Raw genomic sequence first — 24,405 nt, forward strand, 5'->3', positions numbered from 1 at the left:
ACTTCCAAGGTATACTAAAAATTAGTGGTACTCAAAGCCAGGAAAGTAGCGGTTATGCATAGGTACATTTCCTAAGCAGAAAGAACCTTTGTAAATTCAGATAGCCAGAGTAAACAGGCAATTCAAGAACTATACAAGCATATTATTTCACTGTTTCACTGAATTTTAAATGAAGAGCAAAACCCGCTGTGTACAATAGTGTCTATCTCGGTACTGACCATTATCTTGAAGGACTCCTGCGGAAGCTGTTACTGTCTGTTTTACTTTAGTAGAGTTGTTAGAAAAGTGCCGTCCGGACACAGAATCCCCTGGATTATGGCTTCTTTTGTCTTTCTTTTGGGGAAACTGAGGTGAGGAACTGTTTTCTCCTGGGTCACTGGATCCAGTGGTTGATTTAGATTGCCGATCACTTCCCTGAAAAGATGTGTACATGGTTATCATTGATACAAACAACAACATTTATTTCTTTTAGTTTCAATTTTATTTCAACTTTTTAATACTAAGGATTGGTGTCAAGTGTTAAAGAAGCATATTCATTTTAAATCAGTACAGTTAAGTGATAAGCTATCCAGAAAACTGTAACTATCTTATCAACTTACTATATGATCCAACTGATTAAATGTTCCTCAACAATGCCCAGAAGAAAACAATATATTTGTTATAGGGAAATAATGTTTCATTTGATGAATAGAAAGCTAGGGCAATCTACATGCATGCATGTGATATACAGCTATATCTCATTTACACATATGTGTGGAAAGTCACAAGATGTAACAAATTCAACTTGTAAGGATTCACTGCCTGTCTAAATGAGGCATGGGCATTAACCTAAGTGTCAAAAGCAGATCGAAGAGGATGACAGTCTTTGTATGGAAGTAACACTGACTGCCAAGTGGACACTAAGAAAGGGGTTTGCCCACACATCACCTCTGCATCACCTCTGAAGACATTAGCCAGTTCCTCTGCTTACTCTGTAGTGTATCTAGAAACAGAACCAGAAACCTGGTCTGTACTTTTACTGCTTTGATGTGTGTATGATCCTGCATGTATTAGCCAGAGATTTTACTATTTGTACACATTTTTCTTCAGTGTAAATCTGTTCACAATCAACATCATAAAAATCTGAACTGTATAAGTTCTGTTTAATATCATTCCAGGCTTTACAAAGACTTTACCAACTGAACACCCTCACCACTGCCTCCTACTTTTGCCAGTCTAACAGTGCACGCAGTTTCTTCCTAATCCAGTACTGACAAAACACTGGAACTGTTCACCTATCACTGACTTAGCTGAATCACAGAAGACAAATATATTCTACTTCACTATTTAGCTTAGTGTAGCTGCATGAACAATTCATGCCATTTTAGAACTTGCCCATTAGAAAGGCCTTTCATTCTGTGATGGTCATACACAATTCATTTCACCTCACTGCTTAAGTTAAAAGGTAATACTATATAAAATTAAAATATTTCTGAAAAATAAGTCCTGAACAAAATCCTGCATCTCTTTAAAACATCCTGCATACATTACTACATTTTTATGTGATTCTGCTAGTTTTCACATAATCACTAGAAATCAGTTCCTTTTAAAATATCTTACTTAAATAACTGTTTAGCTTTTATCATCTAATCTACCATTTATCTACCAATGCCATCAAATCTACCACTTATCCTTTCTCTATAAAGAGAAATAATGACATGGCAATATTTCAGTCTCTTCCAATTCAAACTGGAGACTGTTACTCCCAAGCAATAATAGTAAGAAAGCATAGATATCAAACTGAAGTAAACAATTGTATGATTTATACCATTTCAAGTGTTGCATTACATATTTAAGAGCAGTAGTAGGTATTCCTGCCTCCTTATGTTTTGAAACTTGTTATTAGTGTGTATTACAATCCCAGTGACTAAAACTGAACATCAAATAATTTTCTGTCCATGTTGTAAAATAACAATAGAAGAGGCAAGAAGTTAAAGCTAACAAATGCTAGAACTGCAAAGCTCACATCTTAAAACCACACAGCACTTGAAACTATGTTCTTTACTGAGGTTTTATCTTCGACTGAATTTCAACAGAATGGAACAGTATATTTTATTGCTTATTTTGTTCAGTGGCTCCACAGTTTTTTGTTTTGTAAACAGTGAATGGACATGATCAACTACTACAATTATAATGACAGATGGTGAATCTGACTCTCCACTGTCTTGTATAGTAAACAGCACTTGTACAGAGCCTGTGCAAACAGATACTTATATTCTGATTTGGCACTGTTTTAAATCCACAGTGGACTCATTTGTACACATATAAGTAGCTATACAGGCTACAAAACAGTGGAGGCTCAAGCTCTGTATTTAATGGTTAGCTAGGACAAAACACATCAGATAGGAAACTGGTTTAGAGCCTTATTCAGACTCAACATGCAGAAACACCATTTTCTGCAAGACGTTTTGTAAAAGGTTCTGCGTTTTTCCTCTAGGTATTTAGCTTAAATGAATAAATAAACACACAAAGATAACTGCCAAGGTTTATGGGAAAGACCTCAAGGCAGCAGCGGAACTTTGCTATGGAAGGTTTTATAACAAATAAAGCAGCCATTATTGCAATAATATTTTCTCAGATTTCTCCTAATTGACACTGCAAATAACTACAGATTCATCAAGCTTTCATAAGCATACCACCAGGTGGCTGTGGATTTTTTCACTTCAGATTTAATTAAAACCCAAAGGACAGGGATTTTCCATCTACCGGAATTAAGCAAAATTAGAAACAGGTTTTATTATGGCACTTGATACTTACACTGCCTTTAGACTTTCGAGATCCCACAATTGGAGGTAGTGCGGACGCTTTAGAACTGCAGAAATAAGCCATATCTTAGAATTGGTATGCTGTCACTACCATAGACATTATGTATCAGTCAGATAATGCCAAATCAGCTATGGCAACAGAGTTAATTCTTTTATTCATCGTATATTTTTACTAACAAATACATTACATTTCCCCACAATGCATAATTCATATACAGAAAATTTGCAGAGCAGCATTCAGTGAATTACTAAGTGAAAGATCTCTACAACTATTATAATGAAAAGTTCCAGCAATTAAAAAAATAATTGGTTTACATCAGTTGATCAACATAGTTTTTCAATGTCCTTAAATTCGTTTGTTGCAAATGCTGTTTCCCAAAACACTTTCAAATTCTTTACATTGCCTATAGTTGCTCACTAGAAAAAAAAAAAAACCAAAACAACAAAAAAAAAAAAAAACAAAACAAAAAAAAACAAATTAAGAAAAGTCACAATAATACTGTCTCTAACATTAGTTTTGTGATACATGTTCAGTGGCATATTTATGAGGTGAAATAGTCTTCTGAATTTCTATCTTCTCTTTCATTTTCATCTTCTCAACTTTCTCAGAAGCTGTCAATAAAGTTTTACACCCCTACTAACCCATCCATCTATCCCTCCATCCATTCCTCATGATGATTTTGTACTTTACTGGTGGTACTTTGTAAAGATATTGACACACACAGGCATGTGAGAATTAAACCACACACCTACAGAACTTACCCCTGTGGCCTTCTCATTACAGATTTGCGAAATAGCAGATCACCATACGGCAACTTCTTAAACTTTTCTCTGCCTGCTGCAACATAAATTTGCCCATTCTCCAAGTCTGACCCATTCTGAACAAGTTTTCCATCTATAGTGTAAAGTCTGAAAAATATGAAAATGTGTAATATAATAAACCTTGTTAGGTGCATTAAGAGAGTTGAAAGCTACATTAATCTATATGCACTAAATCATGTTGAATTTCCAGATATGAAACCAAATAAAATATAGTAGATGCCATACAATGATCAGTCACAATATAAACAAGGAAAGACAGAGCAAAATAATGAACTAAATCACAATTTATATAAAACTAATGAAATATAAAGTGCTATGAAAGATGAAATACTCTCATAATTTCTAAAATTAAAGAAATTATACTTAGAAGGTGTTTAATGTCTTTCTCCTGACACCTTGAAAGGGATCTATTCCATGAGTTCCTCACCCCTCTCATACCAAGCTGCACCTCCTATCTGTGCTCTGGTCATTCATGGCCACTTACTGCAAACCCAGGACCTGTCCACCTACCACAGCATGTACAGGACAACCAGGTGGTCAGGCCCAGTTAGCATGGGTTTATTAAAAGCAGGTCTTGCTTGACTAGCCTGATCTCCATCTACGACAAGGTGACCCACTTAGAGGATAAAAGAAAGGCTGTGGACACTTTCCCACAGCATTCCCCTGGAGAAACTGGCTGCTCATGGTTTGGACAGGTGCACTGTTTTAAAAAATGGCTGAATGGCCAGACCCAAAGAGTTGTAGTGAATGGGATTAAATCCAGTTGGTGACCAGTCACAAGTGGTGCTCCCCAGGAGTCAGTACTGCGGCCAGCTCTGTCTAATGTCTTTATCAGTGATGTGAACAAGGGGATCTAGTGCACCCTCAGGAAGTTTGCAGGTGACACCAAGTTGGGTGGGAGTGTTGATCTGCTTGAGGGTGAGAAGGCTGCACAGAAGGATCTGGACAGGATGGATCAATGGGCCGAGGCCAGTGATATGAGGTTCAACAAGGCAAAGTATTGGGTACTGCACTTGGGCCACAACAACCTCATGCAACACTCCAGGCTTGGGGAAGAGTGGCTGAAAAGCTGCTTGGTGGAAAAGGGTCTGGGGGTGCTGACTAATGGTCACTGAACAAGGGCCAGCCTGTGCCCAGGCATCCTGGTCTGTATCAGAATTAGTGTGACGGCAGGGTCAGAGAAGTGATCATCCCCTGCACTCGGCACTGGTGAGGCTGCACTTCAAATCCTGTGTTCAGTTCTGGGCCCCTCACTACAAGAAAGATATTGAGGTGCTGGAGTCAGGAAGGTGGTGAAGGGTCCAGAGCACAGGTCTTTTGAAGAGTAGCTGAGGGAACTGGGGTTGTTCAGTCTCGAGAAAAGAAGGCTCAAAGGAGACCTTATCACTCTCTACAAGTACCAGAAGGGAGTTTGTAGTGAGGTGGGGATCAGTCTCTTCTCACAAATAACAAGAAACAGAACAAGAAGAAATGGCTTCAAGTTGTGCCAGACAGGATAGGATAGTAGGAAAAATTTCTTCACCAAAAGGGTCGTTAATTACTGGAACAGGCTGCTGAGGGGAGTAGTGAGTCACCATCCCTGAAGTTTTTTAAAAGACAGATTTTGTGCTTAAGGACATGGTTTAGTGGTGAACTTGATAGTGCTTGGTCAAAGGTTGAACTTTGCAATCTCACAGGTCTTTTCCAACCTAAACAATTTTCTCATTCTATGATCTGTGACCCTTTGCTGCGCTCCCAGTGTGTCCATGTCTTTCTCAAGTTCCCCTCATGAAAGTACCCTGCTTTTCTAGGTGCCTCCTGCCATATGAAAGTACCTTGGATTTCTAAGTGCAAAGACTGAAAGTTCTTAAAAGTGAAATTGCAGCTTTTTAAATTCTTGATCACATTGTTGCTTCCTTGTGAAGAAGTATGCCAACTCTGAAGCACCCTGTTTGTACTACTTACATTTACTTTTTAGTGCAAATGTTTCACAGGCATGCCAGCAATTCAAAGAACAATTTATGTGTTACAACATTATTTACACCCAAAAATGAAAATAAAACAATCAGTCTAAAATCAGCAGTAAGCCCATTTCTGAATTAATCTAACTGTGTTTTGCTAGGTTACATTTTGCTTTGGGGAACTCAGGATAAAACAGTAAATCAATGTACCAGAGTTTATGAACTGTTTTATATATTTGTATGGTGCTGCAGGTATATAGGGGTTCATACAGACATGATTGTGGAGTTTTGTTCTCAATCTTCCACTTTGCTTGCATTTTAAGATTATATTTAATGCACCAAAGTCGTTTGTTTAATATAACTCCCCAAAATGTTATGGGTCATCTGGAAATTTCTAGTGTATTTTTCACCCTGAAAATAATAATCATGATAACTGAATCAAACATAATCAGCCACTGAAGATGAAAGTGAAATCAAAAAAGCAGTTTTAAAAAATGGCACTTCAAACACATAAATAACTATTGACTTAACAAGCATCACAAAACTTTTGTGACACTTAGTTCTGAAGTCTTTTACCCACCCACCTGACCACAACCATTCACATACCAGCTGAGTTCTCTCTGGCAACTATTACACAACAAAGGTGTCCTTGTGGTCACTTCCTCTGGTCACTGGGGTATAACCCAGGATTTGTCCTGTGGGATGTTAGTGGACTTCCATTTTCCCTCCTGAATCCAAGCCAGAAAGTGGCAACCAAAATAAAGCAAGTATACAGGCTGACAAAGGAGACAGCAAAGACACAACCTGTGGGACCAATATCCCCAAATTCCCAGTTGCCAATGCACCAGGTACCTGCCCATCAGGTTGCTCTACCCCATCCCCATGCACAATCTGACAAGCAGAAAAGCTACTTTGTCATTTCTTACTTACAACCCTATTCTAATGCAGATGAACAATATTTGGTTTTTTTCAAAAAAATCTATATGTGAAACTGTAAGACTTGGCAGCTTTATATGTCTTTTAATAACATGGAAAAGAAAAACTGCCATGTACATAATGCAGGTTCTTGTACTTCCACTTACGCTTCTTTAACAAGATATTAAATCTTCTCAGCATCAGTGGTTTTACAGACACTCCCCTAATGCTTACATAGCTTCAGCAAACCCCAGCAATTAACGTGTAACTTATTAAAGAACAATGATCACTTTACTAACATATTTAATATGTATTCCTAGGATTTTTAGGAAAAATAAAATGAAAACTCAGTTAACAGAAAACCAGAAAAAGGAAACCATTAAATAATTCAAAATGTCATACACATTATCTTATTTCAAAGGATTAAATCTGAGCATTGAAGGGAACTTCTAAAAAGCAATTCCAGCTATGTACAGAATGATTTCTGCTTTCATGTACATCATACAGTTTCACCAAGGAATGACATCAAGTAATAAGAATAAAATGTGAAAGGCTTTTAAATTGCTAAACAACATAAGAGCAGGAAAAAATGGTATGTTGTAAACCACTGTCACCTTGCTCACTTCTGAGCTATACTAGCTGAGAAACAGATCCAGAAAGCTGCAACGTGTGTAAGTTTAGTTAGCTGCAAGTAAAAGTGCTAAGTAGCCAAATAATAGGAGCAAAGAAATGCAGGGCTGAGAGGAAAAATTAGGCAAGAGCTGACAGTCAACAGATAGCATGACCTTCATCAGTATAGGCTCTGGGAAAGCAACCAGAAGAATTGAAAGACTACCTTATCTTCACTGGGTTGAGAAAGATTTTGCAAGCTTAGCCTCAGACACTGTGTAAGCTGTGAAGAATGATTTTCTACAAAAGGCTTTTTCCCATCTGAGGAATGGATTTCTGTAACGTGCTCCTCATGGGGCAGCACTGGAATGTCAATAATTTGCCTGTACACACCTTGGCAGCCCATTTACACAACGTTTCTCATGGAAGCTGTATATATCATTTTCTTCTAAAACTTGCAACAACTACCTTACACTATTTTAGAGAGCTTATTTACAGAGCCGCAGGGACTGAAACTTACCTATCCAAGAGCTCAATTCCTGTTCCTGGGAGAACACAATAACTCAGCCCAACTGAGATACTAGAACTGGCAACTCCCAACTCCAACTTTGGCCTTGGCTCTTATTACAAGGCTGAGCTGGCTGAGTATAGAGCACATCCTAATCATAGCACAGGTCTTCAAAAACCCAAGAATCTATAGTATTTTTCTTGATTTTTTTTTTGCCCCAATGATTTTAAATACCAAAATTAAAAGGAAATATGGATAGCACCGATTATTGCATATTACAAACTTCTTCACCAACTTTATCATGCTCATTTATTTTATTCTGGCCTGTAACTTAATTATTAATACTAAATATATTGCATTATTATTGTATTATAAAATGCCTGCTAACTAAATATTTAATCAAGAAATAACAGTTGAAACAAGTTGAGCTATTTGCATTTTCAAATGGCAGTTAAAATGAAACATAAAGGCTGCTTGGGAGTCAATATATTCTAATTTGTGACTTCTACATGTATTTTGATTTTCTTATAGTGGAATTTCCCATGAAGCAGAAATGATCCATTACATCTACCTATGGAGTTGCAAAAAACATATCTACACATATCAAATGTATCATGTATCTTGTAAATAGCTTCCTGATACCTGTGAACAGCCCCACTTCTGATGGTAACTTTTCCTGTAACCATTTCAAGAACATGATCCCAGTGATTCAGTGTTTTCCTGGGAATGAGGAGGCGTACTACAGGGCTAATGAGGTCTCCATTAGCAATCAGGCTGAAATAAAGCAAAGTAAAATAATTTAGAGGAGCATTTTAAACAAAACTACTTAAGATGCCACCACCCCCAGCCCTGAAATGGCAGTTCGCTAACTGAAAATTCTACTTACAAAATAGTGTAGGGCTCCTGGAGTGGTTTTCGAAACCGGGCTGACACAGTGATTCGACTGTGAGTAACAGGCTTGACCTGCAAGGAAAAAAAGAATTAGAAATTACTCAATCTTCACATTAGGAACGAGTTTGCCTCAAACACCACCAGCAAGGGGGGCAGCATATCTGCAGAAAGACGCTCCTGTTTTTAAACCACAAATTTTATTCCCTTCCAGCTTCACCTTCTACACACAGCAATACGTAATTACTTCTGCAGCTTTATATACATGTTGGAGAGCAGTCACAGCATAGTACACCACAGTGCAACATGGCACAATGTATGATTTCCACTGAGAGGTTATTATTGTATGGACATCTTTGGTGACTTCTCAGTTGTTCCTAGAGACCCAAAGCAACACTTCCAAACACTGTTTTCGCTTTCTTAGTCTTTAATGCTCATAACCATGGTCCAAGCAATTAAACCATCTTCTCTTTTTAACCATAAATGTCATCTATAGGTCTCTTTGCTAGTATGTAATAATAATTATTATGTAATAAATACTTTTCCTCTTGCACAGGTCTTTTCATCCAAATCTATCAGACATTTATAAAGGTTGCTGAATACTACGCTTATTAAAGGGTGATGACTCACAAGTGAAATGAACTGCAGATTTTTAGCTCTCAGAATAAAACATAGGCTATTTCCAGCATTATTCCCTGTATTACTTTGAGGAGACATTGTATTGAGAACAATCAGGTGGGTCTTCTACAAGAGGAGAGACAGCAAGAAAGATGCTATTGCCACATTGTGACAACAATGTTAGTGGACCTTTCCTTTATGCAAGCAATTTACTGGGCAGTGTATTTACTCCTTAATAATTATTTCACATATACATGTTTGTCTTGGCCACATACAATGAGAAATTTTGTACCAGACTGTATGTATGCTATGTCTTAATGCCTAAGGCAATTATAATTCATAGACTTTCTGTTAATTCCAATGTGTTCTGAATCAGGTGGAAGATTCACACCTACTACTACAGGCCTGGAAACAGAGCAAGAGGAGACTAAGAGGTTGCTATAATACATCTCATTAGGGGAAGCAAAGAAATTTTTTTGCGACTGCCAAATAATTTAGGAGCTCAGCCATTCTTGCAGATACATTTAAAGCACATTTTTCAGAGTATAACATGTCATTTAAATCACCAAAATTAGAGATGAAAATTTATTGAGTCTCTAGGAAGAAAAAGAAAACATATCTTAAGCTGCAACATCTGAAAACATTTCTATCGGTGCTGTCATCCATCAAGGTTATTTGCCCAACATAAGCAACCTAATTGAAGGCTTCAGAAAACAGAAAAAATATGGTAACTTTCTAAAAAGTATGCTACTGAAGTGTAAGGCAATACTGATTTACTTCCACAGTACCAGGTCCTAACATTTAGACTCCAAACAGAGGTTGCATCCAAGCCAGGAATGACTTAACTTTGGCTGGCCATACACCTCTCTGCATAGATGCTAGATTGCCAGACTAATCCCCTATAAGGTATTCAATATATAACTAGTAAAGCCTCACATTGCTTTTTCTAAAAGTTGATTCCTCATGCATACTTGTGCTCTTGATACCTATGCTCAAGCTCTCACATGCTCCAAACAGGCCATCAAACTAAGTTCTCTGATCGAGTCTGCAACGCACAGGTTCCAATGATCCACACTTTACTGGAACTAGTTAGAAAGCATTCACTAAGTATAAAGGAGCACTTTAGGATAGTCCCATGTGTGCCCAATTATTTAGTTGTTCTTGCAAGCTGATGAAACCATTAATTCAGCTGATGAAACCATTAAGGTAGGCTCCTAAGGCGGCCATCATGTTATTGCATGCAGTCCAATCACCCAGCCCCTGAGAAAACAAGCAACTTGCCATGTTAAGTGCTCATTTATTATTCAAAGGATTGTATTTCTCCCAATAATAGCTACTGTGGCATCAGCTTTCTGACAAGATTTCTGGGTTAATCTATCAAAGAGCATTAATATTTCCAGCAGCCTTCTGTGGTCTAACAAGTCAGCCCTGTTCTTGAACAAGTAAACTTCAGGTGACTGTAAGATGGGACCAGCTTGGGCAGAGACAATGTTTGTTTCTTCTACCTAAGCATGGCCTAAACCAAAATAAAATACAATTTTGTGTTGTTTTGCTAAGCATTTTTAGATCAACTGTAACTGTCTTAAAAGGTGAAAAGAATACATTGGTCAAATATTACATTTACTAATGTAACACCACAAAAATCAGTGCATAGAAACACTAAGGTGACTATGACACTATTAAAACACCCACAAGTATTTACCACAGTGCATAGACCAGACCTCAATTTCTGGGAGCTTAGAACAGAGTAGCGTGGACTAAATTAAGCAAATGCTGGACCACAGTGGCACAGAGCATTGAAGAGTCTTTTGCCACACCCAACATGAATAGCAAGGACGAATGTACTGCTCTTGGGGTCCACATGGTCTCAAGCTGATGTTTAGGCTATTGTTGTTTGTCTGGAAGATGAGGGGTAACTAGTGTCTTTGGGACTGCTTGGCTTCTGAAGGTACATTTTACACCTAATCTGCTTTCAGGGGGCAAAAAGACATATAAACTCTTTATATTCATCCAGGACACAGGGACAACACTGATGCTGCAAATGAGAGAGAAGAAAGGAGGAAATAAATACATGAATTATAAGAAAATTAAAAAACAAAACACAATAAAACAACAAACAGAGGAAAGTGCCTGCACAGGGCACTGCAAATGAGCTGTGTAAATCATCTCTAATTTTGAAGCTGGCAAGTATGCAAACATGCAAGCAACTGCCACACAGTATAGTATAGTATTCCACAATGCACAAGAGAGAACTTACAGATACCCAAAGTATGTTCTGGCTACAGAATAGTATATCAAGCTCTTCAAGCACAAAAGCACAAAACTCAGCAAAACCAACTCTAGCCTGCTCTGAAGCCACCTGTTTAAAAAACAGTTTGGCTAGAGGTACACAGCACTGTGATTGAAAACAAAACCCTCTACCCTATACACCATTCTTCTAATTAATGTGACTGTCCTGCTGGTTTTTTTGGGTTTTGTTGCTTTTGGTTTGGTTTGGGGTTTTTTGGCACAGCCTTCAAGTTACTAACTCTTAGAATTTAGAATAATTTATATCAGACTAATGTTAAATTTATTATGGTTATGAAAAGCAAGCCACATAATTTCAATGCACAGAAATATACATTAATAAAAGACCAAGTGCCCAGCCACTGTAAATCAATCTTGTTCTTTTGAAGTACAGGGAGTTATGCCAAACCACCAAAGCAGAAGACCTGACCAAGGATTTAATTAAAGCATTCATGCTTCTGCTCCTGTTTCCTTTGTAGGAGGTACCACAGGGCTGCAGTGTCTGGAATAGCCTGACCCCTCTGGCACTGAAGAGTTACATATTAACAGTGATGTGGTCTTGGGTGAAAAGTTTGTGCTTACATTAAGATACCAGCATCACTAGCCCCCTAAGCCCTTCATTTTCTTTTAATTTCACAAGCCACATTCTCAGCCAGTGTAAATCAGCACCTTCCCATTTACGTCAGCAATTGCACATTAATCAATGGTCTGGCCCCATTATGATTTTATCTTTGAATTTTGCACATTTTCAGTTTGTTTGAAAAGACCCATTCAAGGGCAGCTTCCATATCCTCCTCACAAATGCTGCCAACATTTCATAATTTGTGATGGGATACTCATCTGAGTTATTACACAATAACATACAGCAACAACACAAAGTATTTAGGGGAGGAAGGAGAAAGCATTATATTACTTGAAACTCAGGGGGAACTTTAAGATGGGGACAAGAAATCAGATAAGAATTTGCAACAAGTGCAACAAGGAGCTAAAACCAGTTGGAAATGTACCCTGGGATCACAGACACTCAAAACTACCATAATTTTTACCACTTTATTCTACAATGAATTTGTTGCTGTTTTCCACAGTGCCTCTTACACCAACAGCAGTGTGGATGATCCTTGCTTCAGAGAGGAGTTACTACCTGTCAAATTTTGCAAAGCACCTTGCAGAGTCTGGGAAAAACAAAGCAGCTAAACTCAACACAGGCTAGATTCTGGGAGTGGGGATCAATCTGCAGTGTTTGAGATCTCTGTAAACACTGAAATTTCAGAATACATTTTACAAAGGGTCTATTAGAGCCCAGCTTTCCTCTTCAGCTGGAATTCACTGCAGCTGAATTTGTGTTGCTGAATGTTAGCTGCTGCTGAGTACCTTCTAACATTCCTTTGAAAATAAAAATACAAGATGCAGATCAGCATTTAACTGAAATACGGTAACAAAAAAAATCCGCAACCGCACAGCTGCTTTATAACAACATTCTCTATATTTTTCACTTATGCTAAAAAAATTTGCTCAATATGCATAAAATTTAACAAACACAGACAAAACACTTAGCAAACACATACAACATATTGCATGATATACTTCAGGGTACTTACATCTTCCACTGTTGACTGCAGGCAAAAAAAAAACAAAGCAAAATGATCAGCAACCAAACCATTACCTCAGGAATACTACTATATGTACACATATGAAAAACAGTTTTTGTAAGAAAATCACTTTGAATTAGTGCTTGCATATCCACATCTATGTATGCATATAAAGTGTGTGCATGCATACATATATATATACCAACTTACTATAACTTTCATACAAAAATTTCTATTATGTTTATGTGGTCCAGCTGACCACATGAAGGACTGAAGATCAACAAAAAATGTGTTATTCCTTTTTAGAACACTGTTAACGGGCTTTTGCTCATGCAATGCTCTAAAGCTCTAAGTAACCCACACATTGGCTTGAAATACAGATTAAAAAAAAAGAGTATTTTTTACTTCTTTGTTCAGAAATGTGTTAACCAGTAAAAAGTAAAAAACACAATCCCTAAAATGGAGATGTAGCAAAATTATGTGTATTTGTTTTGATTGGTATGAACCTATTAGTTGATCCCAGTGCATAAAGTTTTTGCTTCTATGACTGCTACATTATCCTTTTCACACTTATCATTCAAATATAGACTGGAAAGTGGGACAGACTCAGCAAACTACCCAACCTCCTGTTGGCTACTTGGGACTTGCAAGAGGTATGTGACACTTCAGAGAATCAGTCCTTGTCTATCAGAACAGTATAGAGTTCATTAAAACGTATTTTCATTGTTCTCTGAAAAAGCTGCATATTTAGTTTTTAAAAAGACGAATTTATGCACTTGAGAATAGTTTTAAACAGAAATGTACTATTCTTGGCTTCACCACCACCACCGCCACCACCCCCCCCCCCATTCTATATTAGAGACATGCTAAATACAGAGGTCTGGGAGCACATTCACAGGCTGCCATGAGGACACAAGCTAGCTATCCAGAGCTAAGAATTGGTATGACTATCTGATTTCTTTCCTTTTCTTCCCAGAAGTGCCTCCCATCAAAGGGAGCAACTGGGCAACTGCAAGATGTACAGGTTTACACATATTTATACAGCTATTCTGGATGGCAGCAAAACAACAGTCAAAAAAACACAACCTCCCTGAACCACACACTATATGCTGGTTTGATTTATACAGGTTTAAGACTTGCCCTTTCTTCTTGCTGTATTAATATAGTCTTGGGTGCTATGAACATCTCACTCATTACATCAGTTTATAACTAACCTTTTCTTTTTAAGTATTTCAACACAATGTCACATTCCAAATTTATCAGCTAATGCAATGAGCCATGGCTTTGCCAGTTTGTTACAATGGTCTGTTTGTTAATCAATGTGCTCAGAAAAATTGAGAACAAATATTTGCATTCCCTTAGGGTAGAACTGGGGTCAAAAGAACCAAAACCCCATTTATACACACTATCACCACACTGTGATGTGAAAGAAAGGAATGTTCAAGGTTCAGTGATCAAAGGAAATTAGAATGATAAGTTTTCTAAAGCTATTACAACACAGGAAACATCTATTACATAGAAACACAAAATTGTTTTTTTTAATGGTCACTTTCATACACTTGGACAGATGATGCAGAGTCACTGAGGTGTTTGGTCAGTACAAAACCATTAGTTATCCTTACATAGTAATTAAGCTGGATAATCTACATTCCCCTGGCTACTTTGTGTTGCTAGATGGTACACTGGATAGTATAGAACAGCCTTGAGCAAGAGACTACTAGCCTTTCCACTGGTGTGGACACAAAGCACCACTGAAACTGCTATTAACTGAGTGTATTTCTAGGCATACATAAATAGGCCACAACATCACCACAGTACACAAACTTATCAGCCTACACACAGCATAGATAAGCCAGAAATTTAGATTTAAATTAGACAGTTGAAAAAAATTATTCACTGTGAGGGTGGTGAGGCCCTGGCACAGGTTGCCCAGAGAAGCTGTGGCTGCCCCATCCCTGGCAGTGTTCAAGGCCAGGTTGGATGGGGCTTGGAGCAACCTGGTCTAGTGGAAGATGTCCCTGCCTGTGGCAAGGGGGTTGAAACTAGATGAGCTTTAAGGTCCCTTCCAACCCAAACTCTTCTGTGATTCTACAAAATTAACTATGCCAGGACAACAATGCCAGAACAAATTGCCATGTACTGACTCAAAACTTTTAGACCTCAAAACTCTTACAAAATTCACAAAGTGTTTAAAGCCACTCTGGTCCCCTCCAAAGTGAATTGCTCTCCTTTTCAACTATGGTGATATTGAGTTCACATCCCTTGTGCATCTGGGGATAAGTCTCACCGCACCTAGCTAAGCCCTGAAAAGAAAAATGTTTCTCTTGGGATCCATCATTGTTTTGGGGCATTGGACTAGAGGCCAGATCTTCAGCTGAGATAAATCAGACAATGGCATGGCCTTATCTGCACAGGCACTTAGCCTGTGCAGTGCTCCAAGACTGATCACACCTGTGCTGCTTCTGGATCCCAAGAATCCCTCCTATTTCTTCTCTGAGTTGTATGATGTTATTTATACCCTGCACTCCTTACAACACACACAATGATGGCATCAATAATGCTGATGTTATTCAAGCAAAATAGATCCTGAGACTCTTTTCTGTCACTGACATAATACTGACAATTCTATTTTTCCCAATTCCTTAGATTCATTTAAATCAAAAAGAAGCCTCTAGCCTTCATGGCTGTTCAGAAGGGCTTGAACCTGTGAACCTGTGATCAACGACAGCTGAAGAACAAAAAGCAACCCTATGAAAAAAAAATTTTTTCATCATTTTTAATCAAAGATAGCAACTGTTAAAGTTTCCAATAAGTCAATGCAATATGCAGCAACTAGTTTTTAATGAGACTAACGTGCCTCATTAAAAGCTTCAATACTGGCAACTCTTCCCTTCCAGACTCTTCACAGACCAGAAAGAGCAGTTACCCTACAGAACAAGGCAGCCATGTTAATCAAGGAAGAGATCAACTTTCAAGTTTCATATAAAACTCAATATAGACCATGAAATTCTCCAGTGACATGAACAAAAGCCTCTACAAGTCTTTCTGTTGCTCCAAAATCCATTAAATCCATCTGTAAGAAAGCTGATAATTAGAATATTCAAAATTGCACAATTCAGGTATACAGAATGATAGAAAGAGAAATCTTATTAATTCATAGGCCCTATTAGAAGACAGCTTATGTTTTAACTGCATGTCTGGTCAGTTCTTCTGATTCCTCCTGGCATCAGATTATGAACACTCAGGATGAGTATTTGTTTTGTAGGAACTGTTGTGCTAATTATGTTACTAGGATACTAAATACCAAACAATGACATATAAAATTTAAGTCTTAAATATGTTGCTCAGGAGATCAAGGACATATATCTCATTTTTTTTTATCTTTACCTTTTGACAGTCTTATTCCCGAAACTATGCTTACAGTAGAATTCCTAATTAATTCAGCACCAGAAAATGAGAAATTCCTTACTGAGCCTGTGACACCAGCAGTAGAAGAAATCAAACTGGTCAGATATGGAGTAGCAAGAGGGTTTAGTTTTGCATATCTGCACAGGAGTATGAGTGGACCTTTATATTATATTTATTTCCAGTCATACAAGTATTTTGTATAGCGTAATTCTGAGTAGCATAAGTCCTGTTTGTTTCTAAGTCTTAGGAAGGAATGAGGAAAAAATATCCTGTGAAGATAGATTATTTTGACATAAAGTGGCTGTAATTTGAACATGCTGGGATCATTTCTGATATCTGTTCAGGCACTCTCTCACCCTCACGAGACTGTCTCCTACACAGGGAAAGTATCAATGAGCCATTTCTAATTCAAAGTTAAAAGTGAATCAAGATTCCACCCACTGAAAAATTAAAAGCTTTTTCTTATGATTAGACATGCACATTTGTCAGAGATGATAAATGCTAGGTTTGAAATAAACAATATAATTATAAATAGGGAGATTTTTCATGAGAATATACTAGGAAAAAATATGCAAGTATGCTAAAGACAAGGTATATCCAGCATAAGCATATCAAAGTAATTTCTGAAATCGAGAAAACATTATAAACTTCCAAAATTCAATTTTTACAAATTAATCCAATCGTATCACTGCTGACAGGCGAGTGGTGACTCCACAACAAAGATGAGCTTAAAAGATGCAGAAGTAACAATTGCCATAAATCATACTAAATGAATTGAATTTTAAAATATGGAAGAGCAGCAGGAGACAGAGAAATTGCAGCTCCTTAAAATACTTTCACAGAAACATTTCAAATGCTTTCTTTTTTTTAAATTGTGATGGTAAGTTCCAATCAACCAGTCTCAAATATTGTATTTTCCACCTCACACCCCCTTGTCATGGTGTGAGCTGAAGCTGAAATAGTTATGGAACAGTAAAATGCATTTACGCAAAACAGTGACAAAAAAGTGATGAATCACTGAAAAAATGTGACCAGGACAAAACTACTGCAATGTAAGGCAACCATAGCACAAGAAATGTACCTAGGCTGAACATGGGAAGAATCAGGAACTGGAAAAGTAGGGCAAGAACTGGTGGGTGGTGGGCAGAGAGTCCCCTACTGCATCCCTCACACCAGGGTCCCTGACACATATCACCGAATCTGACAGTCTAAGAGCCATACCTGTAATGCTAAATGACAGCATCCTGGAATGAACCCACCATTCTAAAAACTGAATAAAGCAACCATTCCTCGACCAGCCACACATCTGGCCTACAACCAACAAGCTCTTGAAATGTCTGTTTTCATACTTACTGCCCTACAGCCATTCCCAACTGATGGATAATGCTAGAAACACACCGTAGGTCAGCAAGTGTTCTAAAATTGTGGACCAGGATGTTTTCATTGTTTAAACATCATAGGCAACAGTGCAGCACCTAAGGAAAAGAGTCTACACCATCCTTATCTCTATATAGTATAGAGATAAATCTTAATGTGCTTTACATTGTTTTCTTAAATAACTTCATAAATAACTTCTTAAATAACTTCATAAATTTAAAGTTGGTAAAAAAATCCAAGCAGAACACAAATGACAATGAAACTTGAGCAGCACAAAAAATACTTGTGTCAGAGTTTGCCATGCAATCACCTTGTCCTAGAATCCCAGGGGAAAAAGTGAAGTGCAGACCAAAAATTTAATGTTTTTACTACCTAAGAAAATCTGTCTGCTCTCAACCAAGGCCAAAATCTATCTTTATGGGTCAGTAAAGCAGCTTAATGCAAGCCTACCATGAACTTTTGATAATAGATGCTGTTTCATACGACACTGTAAGGTTTTTTTTATTTTGTTTGCAAGAGACTGGCTCTTGAATATCAAAATGCATCTGCTTTTCTTTGGTGATTGCAATTCTTTGCCTTTATAATAATAACACATTGCAAAGACTGTTTAGTTCAATGTGTTAAAAAACCTTCGTCACAAGAAGTTAAAGAAGAAAGGAGGTTTCAGCTGACCGGTTTTGTGAAACAAAAAAACTCAAAAGAGTTGCATACAGGATTTGCACATACAAAAGCTCAGCTAGTTCTTCAGCAGCTTACTCAGCCCCAATGACAAGTAAAATTACATCTTTTGGAGTGCACAGGGAGAGACCATCTAGATCAGGTATAGCGCCTAGAGGAATATAAATGTCCACGCTTTACACATTATAATGGGAAAATAATGTTCAATACCTTTTACAAACAATTAAGCTTATAATAATAAACAAATGGTAGGTCTGCTGGTCCACACTTCTTCAAGAGATTAACTGTTAGATTCCACAAGCACATCATTTAAAATGTATTTGTACTTGCAGATCACATTCAGTACAAAAGGGATCTCTCTTGCAAAACAAGCTCAGTTGCCAAAATAAGCGATGGATGAAAAAATACCTGAGGAATAGTTTGCATCGAAGCTTTAGCTTGAGTCAGAAAGAAATCTTCTTACTACTTTCTGTACAAGTAACATAACTGTAAAAAGTTTTGAGACATATTATTATAGTGGGAGCGCTCTGTCAGAGGATTTAAAGTAGCCAAGATCCAGGCCATCTGCTGAGACTGACACAGTCTTCCCATGCTTCTAGGACAAGTGTCTTCTTTCACCCTTACTGCTGTGTCTGGTTGAAAAGACGACTGAAATCTGAACTTATTCTCTACCCCTGATCTCTCTCCAAAAAGTCTAAACTAAGATGGGATGTGACAATTCCACAGAACTACCTTGTTGCAAAGACAACCAAACAGGAATTGAAAAATTAGATTTTTCCTAGAAAACTTATTCCAGCCTTCCATACAGAACAAGTACAACAGTGCAAGAAACATGTCACCACTTATTTGCTGGGATAAACAGCAAAACACAGAGGAAAAAACATTGCCATGTCAGTAAAACACTTGAGCCAGATACAATTTGCCAATACAGGTACTCTCTCACTCTTCACAGCGGCAGCTACTCACTGCCTTTAGCTCTGATTTCATCTTTTCTTTCTCCCTCTTCATGAGGCACAGCTCACCCTTCTGACTGTCATGAACACTCCTAGTGAACTGAATTTGTGTCACTGTGAAAATCAGCTGAGTGGCACATCAATCTGATGTTAAAGCCACAAGAGAATGAAGGGCCTAAACTGCTGTGCTGCTGCTATTGCTAAGGTGAAAAAACTACAAGCAGGCAAGGAAGTGTCCAATGCACATAACAGCGTAGCAGTGACAAGAGAGAGATGTGGCTTTTAATGAAACAAACGGGGATTTTATTGCTGAAATTCAATCTAAAATAAGGCCTTACAAAAGCAAAATACCTTTGTGGGCTAGAGCATCAAGACTGCTACAAGGCTTCATGGAAAAAACATGATTTTTTTCTTTGTTTGTTTGTTGATGAAAATCTGACAGAATCAAAGACAATACTGCTGCTCCTCCTGGTCCTAAAGCACATCTAGGGTTTTTTTTTATTTCTAAGTGAATGCCTGAAAAAAACCAAAACAAAATAAAACAAAACAGAACTTGCTTCCTCACATCATTTTAACATAAATACACTTAGACATAAAAACTTCTGTAACCAGCCCCCTGAAAGTTCATTTTTAGGATTAAATGATTAGGGCATGAAAACATTTGTGTTACTCATAATCCCAGATAAAAATTTGTAGACTATTACTAGGGTTTCATCTCATTTTTATGACTCCTTTGCCCAAATAAATCAATCACATAAAGTTAAACTCAACACTGGGAGTTAAGCTCTCCACAGAGACTGGAGATTGCAAACGTAAGTCAAACAGGAAGAATGAAAGCTGAGATAATAGATGGTTTATACTCGTTTACTTCAAAGGTCGGAGAGATGGATGAAAATATTAAGATAATTTACAATGAACAATGATTCCAGAAGAAATAATAGAAGCCTCTCTCAATTGTAAGTAAAAAACCCACAACTTCTATAACTACTTCTCCAACTGCACCGAATTTGTATTATATCAAGAATCTTCTAAGGATATGCTGCAAAACAATCAGCCTTAAAACTAGCCTTTAAGTAGCAAGCCTATTGTTGTACTGGTAACTGGCAGTATCAGGAGATTTAGCTAAAGCCTTCCATGAAGGCAACTATCTTCTCAGCAAGGGCACATTCAGTTAGTCACACTGCACATTATTAATGAGATTCACAGATAATAGTGAATCCAAACCACTGCATTTTCGGAGATAATTAGAAGCAACTTCCTCAAGTTATTTTTCTTGTTCTAGATATGTAAAAATAATTTTCTTTTTCACCCAAATACTGTTTTAATACAAAATATAGTCCTACACACATATTCAAGTATTCAGAAAAAATACTGAAGAACAGACATGCATCCAAAGGTACGTTTTTTGGTTCAGAACTATGTTTCCTGTGTTAGAGGTTAGGAAAGTGCAATGCTACTACGTACAAACATTTTTCCATTCCTTCCCTCCCTCCCACAATTATAATCTCTTACTTAGATCATAATTAAGTGAGATAATGATTTTATTCTCTGCCTGTGCACACTGCAATTAACTAGTTTCATTAAGATTCACAAAACTTGGTCAAAGAAGACTCAGGACTGGAAGAAGAAGAAAATGCTGGGGGTCAGAAATTGAATTTAGGAATAAATGTCATGGGAAAGCTTAGGCAGTGCCTATGTGAAGGAGATTTGCTCAATAAATATACATCAGCAATACAGTATAATCCTGCTGACTCATCAGTATTTAATTAGCTTTTCCCAGTTTTAAAAAATTGTTCTTTTTTCTTTGTAAAAAAGACCCAAGCAACAGAGAAACATGAATGGCTACACAGAAACAACAACTATCTCTACAATGTTCTGGTCATTGCATAAATAAACTTGGGAAAAAATATGAGTTACAAAGTTATGATCAATTATAAAATGCAGATGTCATATTTCATAGCCTCTGAATAAGAAATATCTGAGTATCACAGTAAATGTCATTAGGGCACTAAGACCTCAGTTTTGAGGGTCTTCTAGTACAAGGTGTCCTACTCTCTGAAAACATCCACTACACAAACCATTAAATTGCTGGAAGCGTGGCATGTCAGCACAAGGTGAAAGAAACTGGAAAACAAGTGAGTTGATGCTTCCTGCCAAGCAGAAGCTGCAATTCAAATGTTTGTTGGGAATCATTGCTCCCACACACAATAAAACAGCAAAAATAATGCAGAATCACACATCTCACAAAACCCCACATACAGTGTGTTTTGAAGCCTGCAGTTACCTCCTCAGACTACAGCATAGCACTGTTGAAGACAGCATAGGAGAGCTTAAAGAATTATGGACTAGAACTTGTTAGAAGTTTATAACTTACACTGGCAGTGACTGGGAAAAGTATTTCAACTGTCATTTTTCCAAACAAAAATATCCCTACTCCAGAAAAAATACCAAGTTTTGAAAAAAAATTGCTGGTCCAAAACACCCAAAATTCCCATTCCCACCACCTTTTTTGCATGAGGAAAAAAAAAAAAGGTCTCTTAGGTTTACGACCAGATCCAGTGAAGATAAGAGACTTTCTTTACTGAAAGTTTTCAACTGGATGTGGCAATTCAGAAAGCTGAGCATAAGACAATCAGTGCATCATGCTCAGAGCAATCAGAGTAATAATCACTGAAATAATATGTTCAGAATGGTCGATAATTCTATTATTAAGCATAATAAATCTATGTATAAAAATCAGACCTGCAGGCATGTCACTAACATTAACTGCAAGTTTACTTAATTATTTCAGACATCCTACCTCACTGTTGGCTTCAGGAGGTTTTTTCTTTGTTTCTCCAATGCTCAAATAGCTGTGGAAGGAAAACAGTTTTGATTACTTACAGAAGCAATTAACTTACACAATGCAAATATTTCTGCTATTTTTCATACACAAAGTTTTTAAAATTTAAATTTTAAAATTTATCAAAGTAACTAATTTAAGATTTTAATGAAGGAGTGTTAATATAAACCTGCAGGCTAGCTCCGTGGGCCAATACAAAGTACAGGGGAGAACAAATCATCTACTTTCAAGTCACTGGTGGTTAGTACAGACCATCAATAGCCCCCTTGTCATAAAGAAGCTCACATACTATTGTGATGTGCATCAACAAATCTCAGCACAATATCAACTTACCAGAGTTTTCAAACTCAGCATCTTGCCTCTCAGTTTCTTGCATTAAGTCTCTGATACATTTAAAGCTTTCCTCCATGCCCAAGTTTGACCCATGGCATCTGCTAAAGTTTAAAAGGATCTACAGTTGTGCTTCAACAGGACACGGATATATCTAAACACTGTATATCCTGGTTTCTCGTGATGGTGATGAACCAATATAATCTGAACAATTATCTTGTGAATAAAGAAAATACAAGCCTCAACTGGACAAGAAAAAAAAAAAATCTCTATTTGAACAAAACTGCTCTCCTTCACAATAATATTTCCACAAAAACACTGCATTAACACAGACCTGTTAGTTAAAACACACAGTGATGGATTAGCTGTATGCTGCCTTTCCAATGAAAGGGAATTAAATAAGCCTTTAAGCATGAGTAACCCACAGACTGGCAAACAGGCAACTGTCCAGGTACCCAGACTATGCTAACTCCTTTCCCTTGTCAGCACTTTGAGAGCCAGGAAAGTGGTTCTTCTTATGAATGCAGCTCTCAGTATCTTCCAGTACTGCAAGATATTTCCAGTTCTCAGTGCTGCAGGAAAAGACACCTTCATGGGCAGTTACAACTTAGTACAGCAGCACCTTTCAGCACCTTCTACCAAGAACTGATCATGAGGTTAAAAAAAAACAACAAACCCACGACTGGGGCATCTATTCTATGCAGGGAGCATCTAACTCAACATTAGGTGATAGGCATTTGTTAGAGGTTCCCCCTATTCCTACTTTCAGTGAGAAAGCTTTGCCAGGCTTTTAAGGCTAGAAGATCCTATCTGGAAATGTCAGGTGCAAGCAACAGTGCAGGCTCACCAAAAAATCTTTCGTAATGCATCTGCAGCCCTCCAGTAATGTCATGTTCTATATTTGACGGCTGGGATAAGATTTGTTTGCTAGAGGAAACTTTCCTGCCTGGCTGAAGTTGACAATTCATGGGACCTGAACAAAGGTGTAGAAGCAAGAAAGAAGAAATTCTTTGAAAGAATGGCAATTGTCTATCAAGGAACCACAAAATGGACACAGGGATTTTAAGGCTTGAGTGTGCAAGGACAGTGAGACACAGCAAGGCTTCGAGGCAATGCTTGAAAGTGCATGCCAATGATGTGGCACAGCTGCAGGCTGGGCAGAGAAGAGATTCAGAGCAGCCCTGCAGAGAACGACTTGGGGGTGCTGGTTGGTGAGAAAATGAACATGAGCCAGCTGCAGTGTGCACTCGCAGCCTAGAAAGCCAACCGTATCCTGGGCTGCATCAAAAGGAGCGTGACCAGCAGGTTGAAGGTGGTGATCCTGCCCCTCTACTCTGCTCTCGTGAGACCCCGCTTGGAGTATTGTGTGCAGTTCTGGTGTCCTCAACATAAAAAGGACATGGAACTGTTGGAACAAGTCCAGAGGAGGGCCACGAGGATGATCAGGGGACTGGAGCACCTCCTGTATGAAGACAGGCTGAGGAAGTTGGGGCTGTTCAGCCTGGAGAAGAGAAGGCTGCGTGGAGACCTCATAGCAGCCTTCCAGTGTCTGAAGGGGGCCTATAAGGATGCTGGGGAAGGACTCTTCATTAGGGACTGTAGTGATAGGACAAGGGGTAACAGGTTCAAACTTAAACAGGGGAAGAATAAATTAGATATAAGGAGTTCACAGTTCTTTCCTGTGAGGGTGGTGAGGCACTGGAATGGGTTGTCCAAGGAAGTTGTGAATGTTCCATCCCTGGCAGTGCTCAAGGCCAGGTTGGACAGAGCCTTGGGTGAGATGGTTTAGTGTGAGGTGTCCCTGCCCACGGCAGGGGGGTTGGAACTAGATGATCTTG

At 38.0% G+C, this 24,405-nt stretch overlaps 1 protein-coding gene across 2 annotated transcripts in view; it reads right to left on the bottom strand.

Annotated features, from left to right (window-relative positions):
• Positions 1-24,405, bottom strand: part of DCDC2 (doublecortin domain containing 2) — a 58,029-nt gene that overhangs the window by 30,477 nt on the left and 3,147 nt on the right. For both annotated transcript variants that reach the window (XM_061449585.1, XM_061449586.1), the window contains exons 2-7: positions 22,196-22,247; positions 8,485-8,561; positions 8,241-8,372; positions 3,567-3,713; positions 2,797-2,851; positions 219-414 (exon numbers count right to left, since the gene is read on the bottom strand). In XM_061449585.1, coding sequence (XP_061305569.1) covers positions 219-414; positions 2,797-2,851; positions 3,567-3,713; positions 8,241-8,372; positions 8,485-8,561; positions 22,196-22,247 — 659 coding nt within the window. The remainder of the gene's footprint in view (positions 1-218; positions 415-2,796; positions 2,852-3,566; positions 3,714-8,240; positions 8,373-8,484; positions 8,562-22,195; positions 22,248-24,405) is intronic.

This window comes from Pezoporus flaviventris, unplaced genomic scaffold, assembly GCF_033815535.1.
Source record: "Pezoporus flaviventris isolate CSIRO_AGI_PZ_B2104156 unplaced genomic scaffold, CSIRO_AGI_Pfla_v1 ptg000007l, whole genome shotgun sequence".
Taxonomy (NCBI): Eukaryota; Metazoa; Chordata; class Aves; order Psittaciformes; family Psittacidae; genus Pezoporus; species Pezoporus flaviventris.